Source organism: Lissotriton vulgaris, chromosome 2_1 (genome assembly GCF_964263255.1).
Source record: "Lissotriton vulgaris chromosome 2_1, aLisVul1.2, whole genome shotgun sequence".
Taxonomy (NCBI): domain Eukaryota; kingdom Metazoa; phylum Chordata; class Amphibia; order Caudata; family Salamandridae; genus Lissotriton; species Lissotriton vulgaris.
Genome location: NC_141687.1, coordinates 1,203,345,660 through 1,203,364,135, shown reverse-complemented (window position 1 = coordinate 1,203,364,135; position 18,476 = coordinate 1,203,345,660). Strand labels below are relative to the sequence as shown.

At 45.3% G+C, this 18,476-nt stretch overlaps 1 protein-coding gene across 1 annotated transcript in view; it reads left to right on the top strand.

Annotated features, from left to right (window-relative positions):
- The window catches only part of SNX19 (sorting nexin 19), a 238,927-nt gene that overhangs the window by 33,809 nt on the left and 186,642 nt on the right, over nt 1-18,476 (top strand). Inside the window, exon 5 of the mRNA XM_086956928.1 lies at nt 15,001-15,131. Within this exon, the coding sequence (XP_086813054.1) occupies nt 15,001-15,131 (131 nt within the window). The remainder of the gene's footprint in view (nt 1-15,000; nt 15,132-18,476) is intronic.

The following is an 18,476-nucleotide window of genomic DNA, read 5'->3' as shown; positions in this document are numbered from 1 at the left end:
CACAAAGACAGTCCTCAAATGTTGAATTGTGAAGGTCTTCGGGTTTCCATTTTTAACATTTGTGTGTCGTCTGCATAGTTGTCACGTGTGAGGTTGAATGATTCAATCAAATTTGGTAAGGGGGTTATGTAGATGTTGAACAATAGAGGGAATATGATTGAATCCTGAGGCACGCTATCATGTTGTGTAAGGAGGTGCTGTCAATGGTGTTAGGTAGAATATACTTTGTCTGTGCGATAAGAAACAATCAATTTTAGACCATTTTCAGGGATTCTGAGAATGTGGAGCCTTCATAATAGAGTGTGGTGATGGACAGTTTCAAATGCATCTTATAAATGCAGAAGAAACAAGGCTGCTACCCCGTTCTTTTCCGCTGTTCGTTTTAGATCCCAGATGTATATTATAGCTTACACTGTGACTGTTTCTAGTCTGAAGTTGGATTGTTGGCCTGACATTAAGCCTGTATTTTCTGTAAAGTTAGAGAGTTGAGTTAACACTGCTCTCAATTTTTTTTTTCTAAAATGGTCTATTTGATATTTGCCTGTAGTTTGCTGGGTCGAGGTTTTACTTTTCAAGGAGAGTTCTAATGTAGGATGTTTTCAACTTAGGTGGGACTCAACCTAGTTCCAGGGACCTGTTGAGTGGGTATCTAGCTAGCTCCCCTACACAAGTTGAGTGAAAACTTTCAAAGACTTTTGGTGCAGGTGTCTGAGACCCTGATGGTCTGGCTGCAATGATTACATCAAGGAAATCTTTTATGACTGGGTATTGAAAGTAAGTATTGATTCATGATTATTGTCTCTTTCAATTGGAGTTAGGTCATATATTGTTGTGGTGTTGTCTACGTTGTCCTTCAGATATTTTTAATTCAATTCATTGGGGATTTTGTCACAGAAGTCTTGCGATTGTGATGTTCCTGTGTTTTGGCACTCTAGATTGTGGAATACTGTTAAAATATGATGAAATCTTTAGAAAGGTAGTCTGCTTCAGTTATGCTTGTGGAGTAGTAGTGCCTTTTTGTGGGCCTGATGACCGTTTTGTAGGCTCTTTTATAGTGGTGCATTGCATTTCTCTCTGTTTCATCTCTTGGTTTGTGTTGTAGTATGCTGAGGTGGGTTTACATTCTTTTGATGTTGTTATTAACCCATTTGGTGTTCTTTTTGTGGTCTGCCCTCAATGCAGTTTTTGTTGGTATCTGTTTCTCCAGTGTGCTGGCGATTCATTGTAGAAGGTTTGTATGGCTTTCAGTCGATGGTTACTGTGGTTCTTTCAAGGTGGGTGTTGAGTTGGTGGATGTCTAGTTTTCCCTTTGTCTGCACAAGCATTTGTTGTTGTTGGTTTTTGATGTCTTTGAAGTGTTGTCATTGACACGTGGTTTGATCTTGAGAAGTGATGATGTTGTGGGGAGCTTACAGGGGAGCTGTCTTTAACTATCCCTTGTCCTAAGGGTGCAAATATCAAATCGGAAGTTTCTCCTGTGCAGTGGATAGGGTCAGAAACGATTTGTTGGAGGTTGAATTCTTCAAGGTTGGCTGTGATAACTGTGGCTGTGGTTAGATTCTTCTTGTCAAACCATATGTTGAGGTCTCCTAGAATGTATAGGCTTGGGTAACCAAGTGGCTTATGAGGTTGGCAAAATGGCTGCTGTGGGTTTTGGAGCCTCACTGGGCCCATCATGAAGGGGACCTCTCTGACCACATTCAGATTTTGGTGGGGAGTGCAAAAGATCTGCAGTGGTAGTTAATGGACTGTGTTTGGTCAGCAGCAGACCCCTCTCCCTTCTGTACGCAGTGCTCACAGACAGATGTTGTGGAGTCACAGACCCATGCCAAGAGGCTTTGTTTCTTCTGGAAATGGCTGGACCACTAAGGAATCTTCCTGGTGGTGAGCCACCTGTCAGGATCATTGAATGCCTGGGTAGACAAGTTCAGCTGTTGGCGTCTAGTGGATCATGAGTGGCAGTTACACCCGGAAATGTTGTGAGGTATTTTCCGCTAATGGGGGAGAACCTTGGCTCAATCTGTTTGCCATCGCCAGGAACGCGCAATATCAGCACTTCTGCGTGTAGAAGTTTTCAAGGCGTCTCTTGGCTCGGAGACTCGTTATGCCTTGAGAGAAACTAGGGACTCCTGTATGCCTTTCCACTGATACCATTCCTGCCCTGAGTTTTCATGAAGATCAGTACCAGCCGTACCCAAATCATACTAGTTACCCCAGACTGGGCACAGGGGGTATGGTATTCTCAACTCCTGGACATGAGCATATGTCCTTTGTTCAGACTACTCCTCCAGGAAGATCTACTGTTGCAGCAGCAAGTCTGGTTTCAGCACCCGGGCCTTCGCAATCTCCACCTTCATGCTAGGAGATTAAGCAGCAACAGCAGAACACCTTAGACTTTATTCTGGAAATGGTTGATGTCATCTTGGCCAACAGATGTCCCTCAACAAAAACTGTATACATCTACCTTTGGGACAAATTTGTGGCTTGGTATGGTACTCTGCTGATACACCTCCTTCAGGCAATATCATCTGATGGTTTGTTGATTTGTCCATAGCCTGGCAAAACCATGCTCTGAGGACAGTTAACACCCATCTTTTGGCTTTTTTGGGGTAGCCGGTCCAGAATGTGTTTCTCTTTTTCTTCCTTTGTTATGCCACAGTGGGACCTTAACTTGTTTCTTACAGTTCTGATAAGCACTGCACTTCATTTGAGCTGCTTCACAGCTGCGGCTCCTCACTTGCAAAACGGTTGTCCTTGTCGACATAACATCACCGCGGCAAGTGAGTGAGCTTTTAGCTCTCTGTGTCAACCAGCCATACACCACATTCTTCCCAGACAAGCTGGTTTTGTGGACGAGGGCATCTTTCCTGCTGAAAGTTTTGACGCTGTTCCACGTCAGTCAAAACATCACCTTACTGGTGCTCTATACCGCAGAGGAGAGACTCAATGGCTTGGACCACAAAGAGCAGTGAGATTTTGCATAGATTATACCGCAAAGACCACCAGGTGAACAATCAGTTCTTTGTGAGGTTCTCTAGAGCTAAGAAAGGCGGGACAATACAAAACAGAACCATCTCCTGATGGACTGTGCTCAGCATTACAATCTGCTACGCATTGCCTAAAAAGCAGTCTCCGGAAGGACTGTGTGCCCATTCTACCTGGGCCAAAGCTGCTACCACTACACTAACATGACCAGTCATTGTCCAAGACAAATGCCAAGCAGCTCCATAGGCGTCCATCTATACATTGACGAAGCACTATTGTCTAGATAGTCGGGTTCGCTGAGAGGGGCATTTTGCCCAGACCGTACTGCACAACTTTCTGGTTTGAGTTCATCAACAGGTTCATCTTAAAAAGGTGAGGAATCTGTGGCTCGGAAGTCTCTATCAGAAGAACGTTTCTTACCTTCTGCAACACTTTCTCTGGTTGAGACTTTAGCCGCAGATTTGTCACCGACCTTCTCATCCTTCCATTTCTGTGCTTGGCCTCTACCCAGTAATAAGATTCCAAGTCTAGGATGCTGCACACAGGTATCACCAGTTTTCGGTTGGGGCTCTGGTTGGGGGCTCTCGAAAGCAACTGATGTCGACAGGCAGGAGTGGCACCTTTATAGGCTCTGGACATCATTTTCAGAGAGGAACAGCATAATTACGGAGCCGTACGACACCACACAACTACTTGCCCGCAGAGGTACGGATGAAAAAATTCCAGATCCAGTCAGATGTCTGGGGAATAGTCTGAAAGTAAGTAACTTGTTGTTTTAGCGTTTACTGTTTTTGCTGGCTGTAGAACGTGTTGACCTTTACCCTTGCTAACCAGTGGTAAAGTGCCTGTGCTCTCCATTTAACCATAATAAAATTGGTATACACCTGATTGGCATATTTAACTTACCTGCAAGTCCCTAGTACATGGTACAAAGGGTACCCAAGGCTGGAACTTAAATGTCACTAGTGGACTGCAGTACCCATTGTGCCATCCACTGCAGTTGCAGTGTAAACATTACTGCACGCCTACTATTTGTAGCCTGGCTGTTGCAGTTTCCAACTGCAAATTCGACTTGTTAAAATAACCCCCTTTGACACGTCAAAACCTTTCTTTAAAATATTTATAAATCACCCCTAAGTAGGCTTTATTGCCCATAAGGCAAGGGACATGGTATTTAAAAGTAGGATGCTAATGTTAAATATGTCTTTACAGTGAAACGTTCAAATGCTGTTTTGACTGTAGCAGACCTGGCTGTTCCACAGGAAAACACTGGTAAGAAATTAACACAACAACTAAAATGCCTGCTCATGCATGAAAATCGATTTAGTATGACTTACCTCAGAAACAACACCAGGCCTCACCTTAGAGAAACATAGTTCATCGAAGATTCTGCACCCACATGCCATCATGCCATCCCGCCTCTTTTTCTCATGATAAACAGTAATCGTATTGACAAAATTGGAAGAGGCCTGGCTGTCATTCATAAAAAAGCACTACAAGTAACAAAAATGTAAAACCTCACCATGGAAAGTTGTGAATCGTTGATGAAAAGAAGTCAGCTCACTCCAACTATAACTTATTCCTTCCTCTTTAATGTATACATCAACATGCAGCAATGCCCCCTTTAAAGATGTTTTACTGGATAAAGTGACCAACAACCATCAACATGCAGGAGGCCATCAGTCCTCTCAGCCTCTGAGTCAACTTCACTGAAATCCAGGACCGAGGATGAACGATCTGGATCATAGCCTGAATGTAATGAACTTACTTTCCTGAGGGAAAGGCATGATACTGGGAAGGGTCTGTAAGTGGGCAGGTGTGACTTCTGCTTGTGGAACTCCAAAGATTACTTGGGGTTCTACATAGTGAGTAGGTAGTTGACAGGTGCCTGTGGTGAGCCTGCCTTCAACTGCCAGTCGTTGAGATAGGGAAAGACTGGCACACTGACCTCTGCAGCTGTGCTGCTACCATCTTCATTACTTTCGTGAATCCCCAAGGGACACCAATGAGACCAAGGGGATCACAAAAAGCTGCAAATGCTCCTACCCCACCATGAGCCACAGGTAGTGCCGATTGGCCCGCAAGACAGGCCTACGGCAAAAGGTGTCTGGAGATCCAACGCCACCACCCAGTCTCCAATGTTGAGAGTGGACAAGATCTGAGCCAGTGTGAGCTTTTTGAATTTTTCCTTCCTGAGAAAGGTGTTGAGAGGGCGCGGTTCTGAAACTGGATGACAGCCTCCATCCTCCTTTGGTACCATGGGGAAATTCTTACCTTGGCACAGCTCAAACAATGGGTGACTGTCCCAACTCATGAGGGAGGTCATCTGCTTGACCTGGTCTGCTCCAATTTCCCAATTCAGTCTGTGATCGTGGAAAAAAACAACCTGGTCCGACCACGATTTGGTCAGGTTCGCGTGGGTAATGGAGAAACCTGGTTCTACACCTCCCATTTGTCACACCCAAAAGATCAACCTGCCCGCGTTTAGACAGGCCCTGACCAGTGCTCGCCCTAAATCTACGACGTCTCTGGACGAGGCGGTCTGTGAGTTTAATGAGTGGGTGCGGCAGGCGGCTTCTGCTTCCACTAAGCACACCACTGTGTCCAGGTCACGACGCTCTCCCTCCCAACCCTGGTTCTCTCCTGAGCTGAGGGTGATGAAACTTGGCTGTAAAAAATTAGAACGAGCGTGGAGGGGTAGCTATAGCCCTGAGGCTAAAGCCGCTCTACGTCTGGCACAAAAAAATTACTATGCAGCCATTAAGGTAGCAAAAGGGAACTACTACGCAGGGCGTATTGCAAAAGCAGATAACAATAGCAGAGAGATTTTCGCTATTGTCAAGAGCTTTGTCATGCCCGTTGCTGACGCAGTTACTCTTCCATCCTCTGCGCAATTGTGCGAGGATCTGTCCACCTTTTTTATCAGCAAAATAGCGAGGATCCAGCAGGACCTTATAGCGGCTCTGCCGGCCGATTGTGCAGCGGCCGACGTGTGCTCTACACTATGCCCTTGCTCTGGACAACAGCTTTTGAACTTCGTGCAAGTTGCTGAGTGTGTTATTTTGCCTTTTCTTCAATCCTTGAAATCGGGCTCTCCCGCAGATCCGTGTCCAGCTCGAGTGCTTTCGGAGGTGGCGGAAATGGTTTGCACCAAGGTCACGCAGATTGTAAATCTCTCCTTGGCCTCAGGTGAGGTGCCTTTAGGTTGGAAACAAGCCAAACTTCTGCCGCTTTTGAAAAAAACGGGATTGGACGCGACGGTACCTGGGAACTACCGTCCCATATCCCTTTTGCCAGCACTCACGAAAATCTGTGAGAAGGTGGTTCTTCAACAATTGGAGAACTTTGTAGAATCCTCCAATGCCCTTCACCCTGCCCAATCGGGCTTTAGAGCTACCTATAGCACTGAGACAGCGCTGGTGGAGATGACCGAGGCGATTCGGGACTGTTTGGACGGAGGCGGCAGAGCGGTCCTAATTTTATTAGACCTCTCTGCCGCGTTCGATACCGTCCCCTACGAGCTCCTCCTCGCCAGGCTGTCTGCTATTGGTATCGGGGGAGTGGTGCTGGCTTGGCTGTCTTCGTTCCTTTCCGACAGGTCTCAGCAGGTTTGGATGCCTCCCCACGCATCTGAGCCCAAACCACTTCTTACGGGGGTCCCTCAGGGATCCACTCTTAGTCCCTTACTGCTCAATGTTTACATCACCCCCCTGGTTTATCTAGCGGAACAGTTTGGGGCTAAGATTATTGGGTATGCAGATGATACCCAACTGCTGTTTACCTGGCCAGACGATAAGTTGGATTCGTCGGCAGTACATCAGTGTTTGTCCTCTGTATTTCGCTGGCTAACCCAGGCCCAGCTGAAATGCAATGAGGACAAATCGGAGGTGCTTTTTTATGGTTCCTTTCCTCCCTTGTTTAAGAACACACTGTGCCCCCCCAACATTCCTAGCCCAAAAGAGATGGGGAGACCGGCAAAAAACCTTGGTATCTGGTTTGCAGAGGACCTTAGATTTGAGGATCATATAAAGAAGCTGACAGGCACTTGCTTTGCCACGCTGAAAATGCTCCGCAAATTTTTCCCTCTGCTCCCTAAAGAGGCTAAGGAGACTGTCGCCCGGGCGCTTATACTGGCAAGGCTGGATTACGCGAATGCTCTGTTCAGCGGCATTCCGGCCTACCTGGTGAAACGCCTGCAAATCATTCAGTATGCGGCTGTCCGTCTGATATTTAACATCCCTAGATGGAAGAGCGTACGCGCTGAGATGCGCACACTTCATTGGCTCCCGGTTGCGCAGCGCATCCTGTTCAAATCTCTGGTGCTCGCGTTCAGAGCTATTCATGATCAAGGCCCCGTGTATCTGAGAAAGAGATTCATTTGCTATGCCACTGCACGTACCCTCAGATCATCCACTTTGTTAAAACTGTCCCTTCCCCGTTTTAAGCGAGCCAGGCTTGGCGGCCAATCTATTTCCGTGTTCGTGGCTAGGGCCTGGAACGCTCTCCCTCTCCATCTGCGCTCCACACAAACTGTGACCCTATTTAAGAAAAATCTCAAAACACATTTATTTAAGAGTTTAACTTAAGCTGCCTTTCTTGTTGCTCTGTTCCCTGTCTCTCCCCTTCGCGCCAGGATACTCTCAAGTAACGGAGCGCGCTATAAAATGGTTTATACATACATACATATATAAAGTAGTGGGAATAACCACCACTTCCTTCTTCTGGCACAGGCACCTTAGCCCCTTTGGCAACAAGCATTGGCATAGCCAGTGGGTCTTGCCTTTGGGACCTTATAAGTGTTTAGCTATGCAGGATATTATCCTGGGTGCTGTACCACAAGAGATTGAAGAGCTATAGGAGAAAATCTAGTGAGTAAGAAAGAGTCAATTAATGGGGAGGGGAAGACGGAGGAAGAGTGAAAGGTAGAGGAAAACAGAAATGAAGAGAAAGAGAGTTTGTGGGAGAAGGAAAGTGTCATGTGGGACTGATGAGATGCAAAGATGATAAGTGTACCATAATATGTGTAAGAACACCAACCAGGTATGACTTTCACCAAACACAGATTGCATTATGGGACTTGTAGTCCCACAATTACACAGGGAGGCTTTGAACTACAAGCCAGGCAATACAAAATCACTGGGATTTTTGGTGTTGTTTTCAGAGGATTGGGTCAGGAACAAACAACAATAACAACGGTTCGAATCTGTGGCATTACAGTATATTCTGAAGTACAAGTGATATATATATATCTAGGGGGAAAGTACGTATTATTTGAGTGCCTATCAAATATATGTGTTTATTAATAAGACAGAACCATATGTTTCAATAAACTTCAAAGTGCCATGCGAGGTATGCAGCAAGTTCTGCTGTTTATACACCATAACATCAGTTAGGCAGTAATAGAAGAAAATCACCATCTGTTGAACATAATTGCTTGAATGGGGGATTTACAATAATCTGTGTTCTGATGTTGCCAAAAAGACACATTGGACTGAAACCTAAATGACGTGCGCACTTTTACCCCGGGCTGTATGTTTGTGGGATTTAACCCACAGATGTGCATGTTGGTTCCTCTTCAATTTAAATGTGCTGCAGTCTCCATGCCGTGAGGTTTCCCTCGTTATCGACTGTTAACACCTAGCCAAGAGACGGATACCAATTCCCATGATGCAATGCGAGCTCAGTGCAGGCTTGAAATAGTGTATTACACATCATGTTTATTTTCTGGCAAAACATGGTGAAAATATTGTTCAACGCACTGGTGTCCTACGCATGTCTGGTGAGAGGTGACTTCCATAGGGCATTTTCTGGCAAAACATGGTGAAAATATTGTTCAACGCACTGGTGTCCTACGCATGTCTGGTGAGAGGTGACTTCCATAGGGCATACACTGCCCTCCCGTCTCTTTCAACTCAGTGTGCACTTAGCTGTCAGGGTTATTGGTACTGTAGCAACCACTGCGGTGTATACACACAAAATATTTTAATGTTACTATAGTGATACGAGAGCTTGAGCTCAAAGAACCGCCTCATTTTAAGACACATTGTGAATGCCAGTGCCTAATTTGTACCGGTGGGTGCAGACGGTGGGTACCAGAACTCCTTTTTGGGGACCACGACTATGTTTTCATCATCAGGCTTCAACCCACAGCAATGAATTGAGAAATAATAATGAGAAATGAGGTTTACGACAGAGATAAGACAACAGTGACAAAAAGAGAATGAAGTGATAAAAAATAACCTGCAAAGGCAAGGTGAAGAGAATGGAAGTGTAAGGTGGTCTAAGAAAGAGGGATAAGATGTAATGAAAACTAAGCTGCAGTGGTATTTGTGAGCCCTGGCAATCGGCTGGACCAGTGGTTTGCTCCTAAGAAAACCTTTAGGACTAGGCACGTATCTTTTAACAAATTGAGCTCTGCACAAGCCCAGTGAGCAGGGAGATCTGTTGTTGGCCTGTTTTAGATGCCTGGCTAGAGTTAGTTGTAAAGAAAAGCAGCGTCCCTGTGCAGACTGAGCTCTAAGCATCGGTGCACTGCCTGAGCAGTGTTACAGTCTGTATATGGAAGTTTTCCCAATTCCAGTACATCCTCGAATCACTCTTATATTGACGTAGATAAAACCAAGTACAAAAAGTTCGAAAAACGTCTACGCGTGGTCATGCAACCCCTATGTGTGAATAATACAAGCCATGCCAGTTACAGAAGGAACCCTATACTGACCAATTCCTATTAAGCATGTTTTATGTTAGCCTGACCTTAAAAAATCTGCTACATCCTTATATCAACACAGACGCAAGGGTCCCTTCATTGCAATGTGCACAGAAATGCTTTGTTTTAATGTCTTAAGCATGGGAGTAAATGACTGTGGTCCCAGCTCAGAACGGAGGAAAAAAATCTGATGAAAAATACAAACGTCTTGGGCAAGGGAATGTGTGTTTTCTCTACTTGTGGCATGGTTCCGGCTGATCTCTAAGTCTAATTTAAATATATATGTCTTTAAATCTCGTAGGAGGTGCAGAACTCAATCCCAGGAGGTCGGTGTGTATAAACTGCAGGAACAAGTCAAACCCTCTGCCCACCTCCCGTACAGACCACCGCCTTGTTACAAACAAGTATTTTGAAAAACAAATGGCCCCTAAAAAAAAAAAAACGGCCCGCGCTCTGCTTAATGACTGTTTTGAAGCACATTTGTGCTTGTGGCGGCATCCGCCTTGCAGGAGCGATCAATAGCCAATTAGCATGCGCACCGCTGCTCGCTCCCACAAGGTGGATGGCACCACAAGCATGAGTGTGTGCTTGAAAATGAGCAGAGCGACGTCTAAAGGCCCTCCTGTGCAGCGCATGCATGCTGCGTAGGCGAGACCTAAAAAGGACTCAAATTTGCTGCCACAAAACAGAAAAATATTTCCTCCGTCAGTTGCTGGGGTGATGGTGGAAGGGGAAATGGTGTACAAAGGAAAGATAGGGCCTAGCCCTTCTACACAATATGCAGGACCCACCTGTCTGATCTTATGACCTGCCAACCCAGCCAGAATTTGTGGACCGTGCCTTCTACTTTCTAAGGGCATGCTATAGGGGCTTGGCAGGTGGGGCTGCAGAGGAGGCAGTAGATGGGTGGCCTGTTGACCTTGACCGTTGGGGCGGTCGCCACACAGCCACAAAACCGATGGGCGCCATGCTGGGGTTCGATGATGGTATGGGTACCTTTACCGAAGCCATGAAGGGAACTGTAGGGCTGATACGGCTGGCGAGGTGGGGCAGAGAAGTGCAGCGAGTGTGTAGTGTGTAGTGGGCCTGCTCTCCTTGAATCCTTCGAGAGCGGACTCTGCCTTGTCACCAAACAGGTAAGTCCAGTTGAACAGCAGGTCCATGAGGTGTGCCTGAACTTCACATAAAATGCTGATGGACTGCCCCCAAGCATGGCAGGGAATAGTGACATTGCTGCCAATGGCCCACCAGACGCAATCAATGTTGTCCAAGCCACAACAAATTGCAAACTTGGCTGCATCAAGACTGTCCTGTATAGCCTGGGCAAGGACTCCTGGGAGGACTTGAGCCACTGAGTTCCAAAATACATGAGCCACAGATGGCATTCTCTAACCTGAGCACCAGCTGGTGGATGAGAACCCCATCTTCCTGAGCATCTACATCCATTTCAACTCCTTATTATTGAGGAATGTGTAGGAATTAGTCTTGCTAGCAGATTGCACCTCCATCAATCAGGGACCTTGCAAAGGGCAATGCCTCACCTGTAAGGGTCACCATGCTTTCTGGTGATGCTTGCTGAGATAAAAATGCATTTTTGGGCCAGGGAGGTAGCGTCATGCAATTTGCCGGTTAACTGTGGGAGCAGGGTGCATAGCAAGGTTTTGCCCTTGCCCCAGCAGAGTGTCCATAAGGGACTCTTAAATGATAAGAGGGACTCATTAGATAGCTGCCTCGGCTGACGATTCTCTGTAAATACTTTGATCTTGACCTCCGACGTTATGAGTTGGAGGTCAAGGACATCAGCCTCCCTGAGCATAACCATTGTGTAAGAAGCACTCTCCTCTGTGGCAGTGCTGTGGGTGAGAGGAGACTGGACTCAGTTGAGTGTCAAGGCCACCAACCTCTTGCAGGGCATCATATCGTAATTGCTGTCTGAATCCATGTTGAACATGGAATGCAGGGTGTGCATTTGTCAAGGGATTAGAAGGTGGTTACAACTTTCTTTAGGAAAGAGGTTCTCCAAACAGGCTTCCATCTGTTACCGTTTCTGCCTCTGTGGTAGATAACTCTCCCAGTTTGGGATGTATATTAATCTAAGGGTATCTCTATGTAAATAAGTTGCAGTTCGCATTCCCTAGGAAGCATATTGCTCTTTGCGCACATGTGCAAAATGTGGTTGTTAGTCCCTTTGTCCTTTTCGGCTATACTAAAATCTTTGTCAGAGGTCCCACTATGCCCAGGAGGTTACCAAACATGCCTTCAAGGAACGATCAATACCCTTTTTTATGGTCCTTAATGCATTTGGGGACTAATATAGCTATTTTCCCATATGTCTGTGGAGCAGTACCACTTTACCATCCAGTGATGACTTGGGGCTTTAATCTTAAAAATGGCCCTCCACTTTTTTGATTAAAGTCTTCCGAAATTTAGTGCCCACAAATTGGGCCACCTTTGCCACTGAGGCCATTTTCACTGAGTTCTTATGGCAGATTTCCTCTAGATCTAACATGCCATGCAGTTCCTTAATTACGTGAGGATCTAAAACCTTATTTGTCCTGGATCATTTAGGCCTCCAAGGTCTACTCTGACCCGGCTCCTCACTTGAGTCATCCTGGTCTAGATCGCCTGACACATCACCATAATGGTCTGCTAGTTGAAAGAATCTTTCATCCGCTCTGGGGATATTCCCAAGACTTCTGTTCTGTAGCACGTCCTCCAAGGGACCAGCATTTTTTTTAAATGCTATCCGTAGTCTCTCAAATGGCACAATGGGTGCTGCATTCCACTAGTGACATTTAACCTTACCATTTGTACCACATATTAGAGACTTACAGGTAAATTAAATATGCTAATGAGTGGTGAGGACCTCTCACAGAACCTAATTCCACCCAGCAAATGCCATGTTTTAAACCATCATGTGCCACAGTCCAAAACAATCTACACTGAAAAGCACATATCTGGCTGCTGAGCAGTAAAGAAAGAGGAAGTGCTTTTATATTGTGGATTGTCTTATATGGAATATGGACCTTCTTATCAGTGGACATTGCTTGTTTATGATTACAAGGACTCATGGGACATGTGGTGCTTTATTTTTGGTTAGATTGTTCAACTTCAGAATATTGTTGGGCTGTTAAGCAATAAAGTTAAGAAAACTATGCATTATTTAAATGCTCAGGTACTGACATAAAATGCCTCCCACCTGATGTAGGAGACTGCTAAACTTACAGGAAATGTTTACATTAAGCTATTGCTATCATAGGCGGTTTCGAACTTTTGTTGAATCTGGGTGCACTTTTTTACGCAACACTACTACTGCATGTTTGCTGTATTTTGTTTTGTCTATTACAATAATATCAGAGTGAAATATACTTGCATTGTTTGTTACATGGGCTTAGACTTTTCTAGTATTGGAAATTGGTGAGGACTAGATTAAGCTCAGACATGTCTTAATATGTAAAACCAGCCATGGTGCATTAAGAGGGTCACTTTCTAGTTAATACTCAGTACACATAATAGAATTAACCCCTTCGCAGCGGGGGTAATTCCCCCGCTGTGCTGGGGGGCACGCACCGCACCCCCATGCTCATGACGAGCTCAGCTCGTCATGAGGCACAGTGCTCGTGCGCTCATGACGAGCTGAGCTCGTTATGGCCACACCCTTTCCTGTGGAACGCTCAGCACAGCAGGGGAATTATACCCGCGTGTGAGCATTCCACGGCTCATGACGAGCTCAGCTCGTCATGAGCACCGGAGCACCGTGCCTCATGACGAGCTGAGCTTGTCATGAGCATGGAAAAGGTTAAACATAGCAGAGTAGATTCCCTAGGATAGCAGAAATTTGAAGATGATTAAGAACAATGCCCAAACCATCAAAATAAAAAACAACAAGTGGTTTAAGTGTTCAGCCTATATGTAAAGATGGTAGGCAGTTCCTATTGAAAGGGGAGGTCGGAGGCTGCCAAGGAGGCAGATCGAGATATCTGCTCCCGTAGGGATCAAGGGCCATCATACATCCCAAGGGGTGTCATGCTTCATCTTCGGACAGCTCTTCATTGGGCAGGTGCTGCAATGCCCACCGGGCCCCGCAGAGAGGCTTTTTGCCAGAGTTCTTTTGTTTTGACCGACGTGAAGAGTGAGGCATGTAGGGGTTGTGTGAAAGGTGAGTACACTGGCCAAAAAATGTGAAGTAAAAATAACTTGGAGAACCCAAAATACTATTTAACGACTAGGTTCTTTTGTTATAGTTAAAAACATATGATCTGGCTAGACATGGATATGATGATCCAATCCAGCACAAAGTGATATTTTAAAAGAAGGTCAACGTTTTTCATGCCCTATTACTGTCATGAAGATCATGGCATTTCATCAGGACTGGTGTCCTAATTTACTCAAGTAAGGGTCTGAAAACAATACATATGATTAGTACCATACCCTTGATAGATCCGGCAGGATGAGGGGTAGGTCGGCTACTACATGCGCTCACCGACATTCAACCTTTTGGTTTGTCAGTGAGTGTCCTTTCTGCCAAAATGATTGCTCCCCCTGACTTGGTTGTATTCTCTCTTGAAAGTATACTTCATCTTAGTGTCCTCTATCAAGGGTACAGTACTAATCACGTGTATTTCTTTCCAGCCCTTACTCAAGTAGATTAGGACACCTGGCCTGATGAAATGCCATTATCTTTATGACTAATAGGGCATGAAACATGTTGCTCTTCTTTTAAGATATCACTTTGTGCAGGTTTCGATCATCATTTCCATCTCTAGCCAGACCACATCTTTTATAACTATAACAAAAGAACCCAGTCATTATATAGTATTTTGGATTCTCTTAGGTATTTTTATTAAACATTTTTTGACTAATCTACTCACATTTCACACACACCACTACACCTCGCTCTTCACGTTGGCCAAAACTAAAGTACTCTGGCAACAAGCCCTTTTGTGGGGCCTGTTGGGCATTGCAGCGCTGGCCCAACAAGGAGCTGCCAGATGTCACCCCTTGGGGTGTGTGAGGGCCCTTGCTCCTAAAGTAGCAGATCCCTTGATCTGCCTCCTTGGCAGCCTTCAATTTCCCCTTTTGATAGAAATTACATACCCTCTTCACATATAGTCTTTGTTGGGGCCTGCATGCTGGACCTTTATCTGCCCCTGGGCCCTCCTCTTTTGGTTTAACTGCAGTGATCAGTCACAGAATCAATCACAAACAACAATCATAAAAGTTTGCGTTTAATCTTATTGTCAGTAAGATAGATGTCTTAATCTTGCCTTGCTTTGTAAAATGATCCCCACCTGTCACGATCCCTGCAGATGATGGTGAATGCTATTGTGGACACCCTGAAAACAGCATTCCCCCGCTCAGAGCCACAGAGTCCCACAGAGGAGCTGAGCGAGGCTGAGACTGATGGGAAACCTCAGATCGATGGCAAGAAGACATGCAAGTAAGAACAAAAGCTTCCTCAGGAATGCGTTCAAGCTCTCCACCCTACCAAACTCCATGGCAAAAATTAGTGGTGCACATATTGTTTCTTAGTTCAAACATAAAATAAAAAATTCCCTAGCTAGCATGACGGAAAGTTTCAATTTTATTAAGGACACTGAGGCAAAAGATTATGCCTAAAACTTTTACTTTGCTTAAATGTAAAATTCACAGCAGCCGTTTAAGCACCACTTTAATACGAAAAAAACTAACATTCCGAAACCCTTGGTGGTTAGCAAATGAGAAACGTCAATAGTCAATCAGAACCAAGGCAGTCCATATGTAGTCCATTTTCACTGTTTAGGCTGCCGCTTTTTGCATGATTCTCGCTTTCATCTGTTGCTCATGAATCCTGTTTGGTACCTTCATTTCCTATAAAGGTAAGAATCAGGAGATAATTGGAACTGATTCTTCTAATAACATCAGCAAAAAAAAATCAGTAAAACCATAGCATATGGAATAACCACCCTGAACCATCATATAACCATATCAAAACACGCCATTAGAGACAGTGATGTAGACAATTAAGCACAACCCTTTAATGACCAATAACTGGGAGGGAGTATCCGAAAATTTCTCACTGGGTGGGATAATCCTTGCCTCCATGCTATTAACAGAATTGAAACCTTCCGTCATGATAGCTTGGACATTTTTCATTCTATGTCAGGACAGGAGGCAAGGATTATGCTTGTTTAAAGTTTACTCACCGCCAGTAGTGCCACATCCACCACTGGTTTGAAATAGAACCTTTTAAAGGTGGAATAATTGGACCAATTCGCTCCATTTATGATATCCTCCAATCGGGCACCCAGACAAAAAGCTTTGGAAGCCATGGTGTTGCAGAGATTCTGCTCAGACACAGAACTGTGCACAGAGACCCAGGACCTCAGTGAATTGTGGTGGACCAAAAAACTCACCTCAGTATCTAAAAACCCTAACCGACTAGCATCAATGTCACATTAGCTCTTCGCCCTATTGCAAAGGAACCAATGATTAGACAACCCAGAACATGCGACTTAGATTATACTCCGGAATGGTGGGAAGCAAGAACACTCTTTCATTTGTTATTCTCATACCAGTCCACAACAGGAGTAAAAAGAGACATGAGAAAGGTTAAAATATGTATTTTAACAACGTGCTCTAAGATGCAGTCTCTTTGCTAACATAAGCAGACATATGATTAGAAGTAATATGATCATGTTACTATTCCATAAAACACAAAAGAAGAACTCGTATTACAATGATGGGGAAAACAGGTCTTCTAGTGTCTAGTGTAACACCCTTCCTAGCTAGGAACTATGTTTTATAAAATATAGAAGGTCTCTTAGGCTTGTGTGGGGGACCCTATACCTCCAAGATCAGCAGGAGAAAATTGCATCAGGATCTGCAAAAGCTCTCTGTCTCTCTGGAAAAATGGGAGTCTTCCACGTGACTGAAATCATGCCTACAGTGCAATATTAAAGGCACCAGAATCGCCGTTGGCTGCAGCTACATGTATGTTATGTCTAAAACGTGAACCGATCAGCCCGAACAACAGCTACCTTGTTATGATAAGCTTGGAGGCTTTAGCACTCACTGTGCAGACGGGTCGCAATGTAAGTCTAGGGATGCCGAAAACAAGCCTTTCTCATGTGAAGTAATTCACGCAGCCTACCTTACAACAACAGCTATATGCAGTGTTGTGTGCAAAAGCAACAACGGGTAAAATGGCGTTTAAACTTCTATTAAGCCTATGCTAACATAGCAATGTGCGCAACAATGCCCAGCCCTCACTACAATGGCCCCTCTCAATGAGTGTGCCTCAAACATTTGTACATCAGTACCAGCCTCCTGCATAAACTAGCGCAACCATTGTGCAATCGCGGGAGAAGAAACCACTCTGTGCAGCTTTCTTAGCACAATCAAGCGCTGTCTCTCACCTGGAGGCCGAAGTTCCTCTGTCATTTCCTTGTATGCCTTCAGATATTGCACTACGCACATGCTAGGGGAATCCACAAATGCCGGGTAGGAGCTGACCGACTATTGGACTTAGTACGTCTGCTGACCTGAAGGAAACCCCGAGACTGGAAAACACTCTACCTGTCACATCTATGGGCCAAGCATTGGATACCCTATGGCAAGTTATCAGGCACCACAACATAGCCAACAAGGCGGAAAGCTCCTTCCTTAAATGGAATCTATTAGGGTGCCAAAAGACAAAAAGGTTGAGGACCTGATTAACGTCCCAAAGCGAGGAATATCAAGGCTCAGGCGGCAGCGAAAGGCAAATGCCTCCTGCTAATCTTTGCATAAAGGGATGCTCACCGACCAGGGCTCCATCAATAGGGACGTGGCCCGCCTAAATGGCAGAGCAATAGGTATTAATGGAACGATAAGCCAAACCCTCTGAGGAGAGGTTGGACAAAAAAATTGACAATCTTAACTACATCTGCGACCACACGATCCAAGTCTCTTCTTACACACCAACCCATCCATCTTGTCCAAGCCAACCTATACCTCTTAATGGTGCTGTCCGCCCAGGCTTTAGACAAAATAATCTCTCTGTCTCGAAAGGTCAGGGATTTGAATGGTTGCCTGTAATGCATCACACCTGCAGCAGTAGAGAACCCCCCGTCACCAACCAGTGAGGCCTGTGATTCAGGTCGAGAAGAAGTGACGGAAACAGGGGGAGAGGATTGGAGAGCCCCAAGAACGTTCCATCAGAACTGGGAACTAAACTTGCGACCTCCAGAAAGGTGCCACATATACTACTTCTGCTGATTGTTTCCTAACCTGGGCCGAGACCCTGGTAATCATTGATAATGGGGGGAAATGCATAACTCTTCTCCTTTGTCCAATCTTAAAGGAAGGCATCCGTCGCCAGAGCCATGGGGTCAGGTCTCCAACTGAACAACCGGATCACCTGATAGTCCTGATGTGAGGCAGGCATGTCCACTGAGAAGAGGCCCTACCTGTCCAGCAACCTGGAGAAAACCTCCCGGTTCAGCTTTCATAGACTCGGATTGTAGAGATGACGAGAGGGCCAGTATGCCTCCTTATTCCCTTGACAGGAAGATATGTGGCGATAACGAACACGTAATAGTCCAGGCAGTGCTGTCAAAAGTTTTTTGCCAGATGTGACCGGGCTTTGGATCTGGTCCCCTCAGATGGTTGTTGTACCCCACACAGCTGATACATTGTCCATCTTGAGGAGAACGCACAACTGAATCCTGTCTTTGGTCCAGCATCACACTGCAAAGAACACTGCGAGGAGTTCCAGGTAGTTGATGTGCATCTTCTGTTCGTCTGGTGACCAACTTCCTCCAGT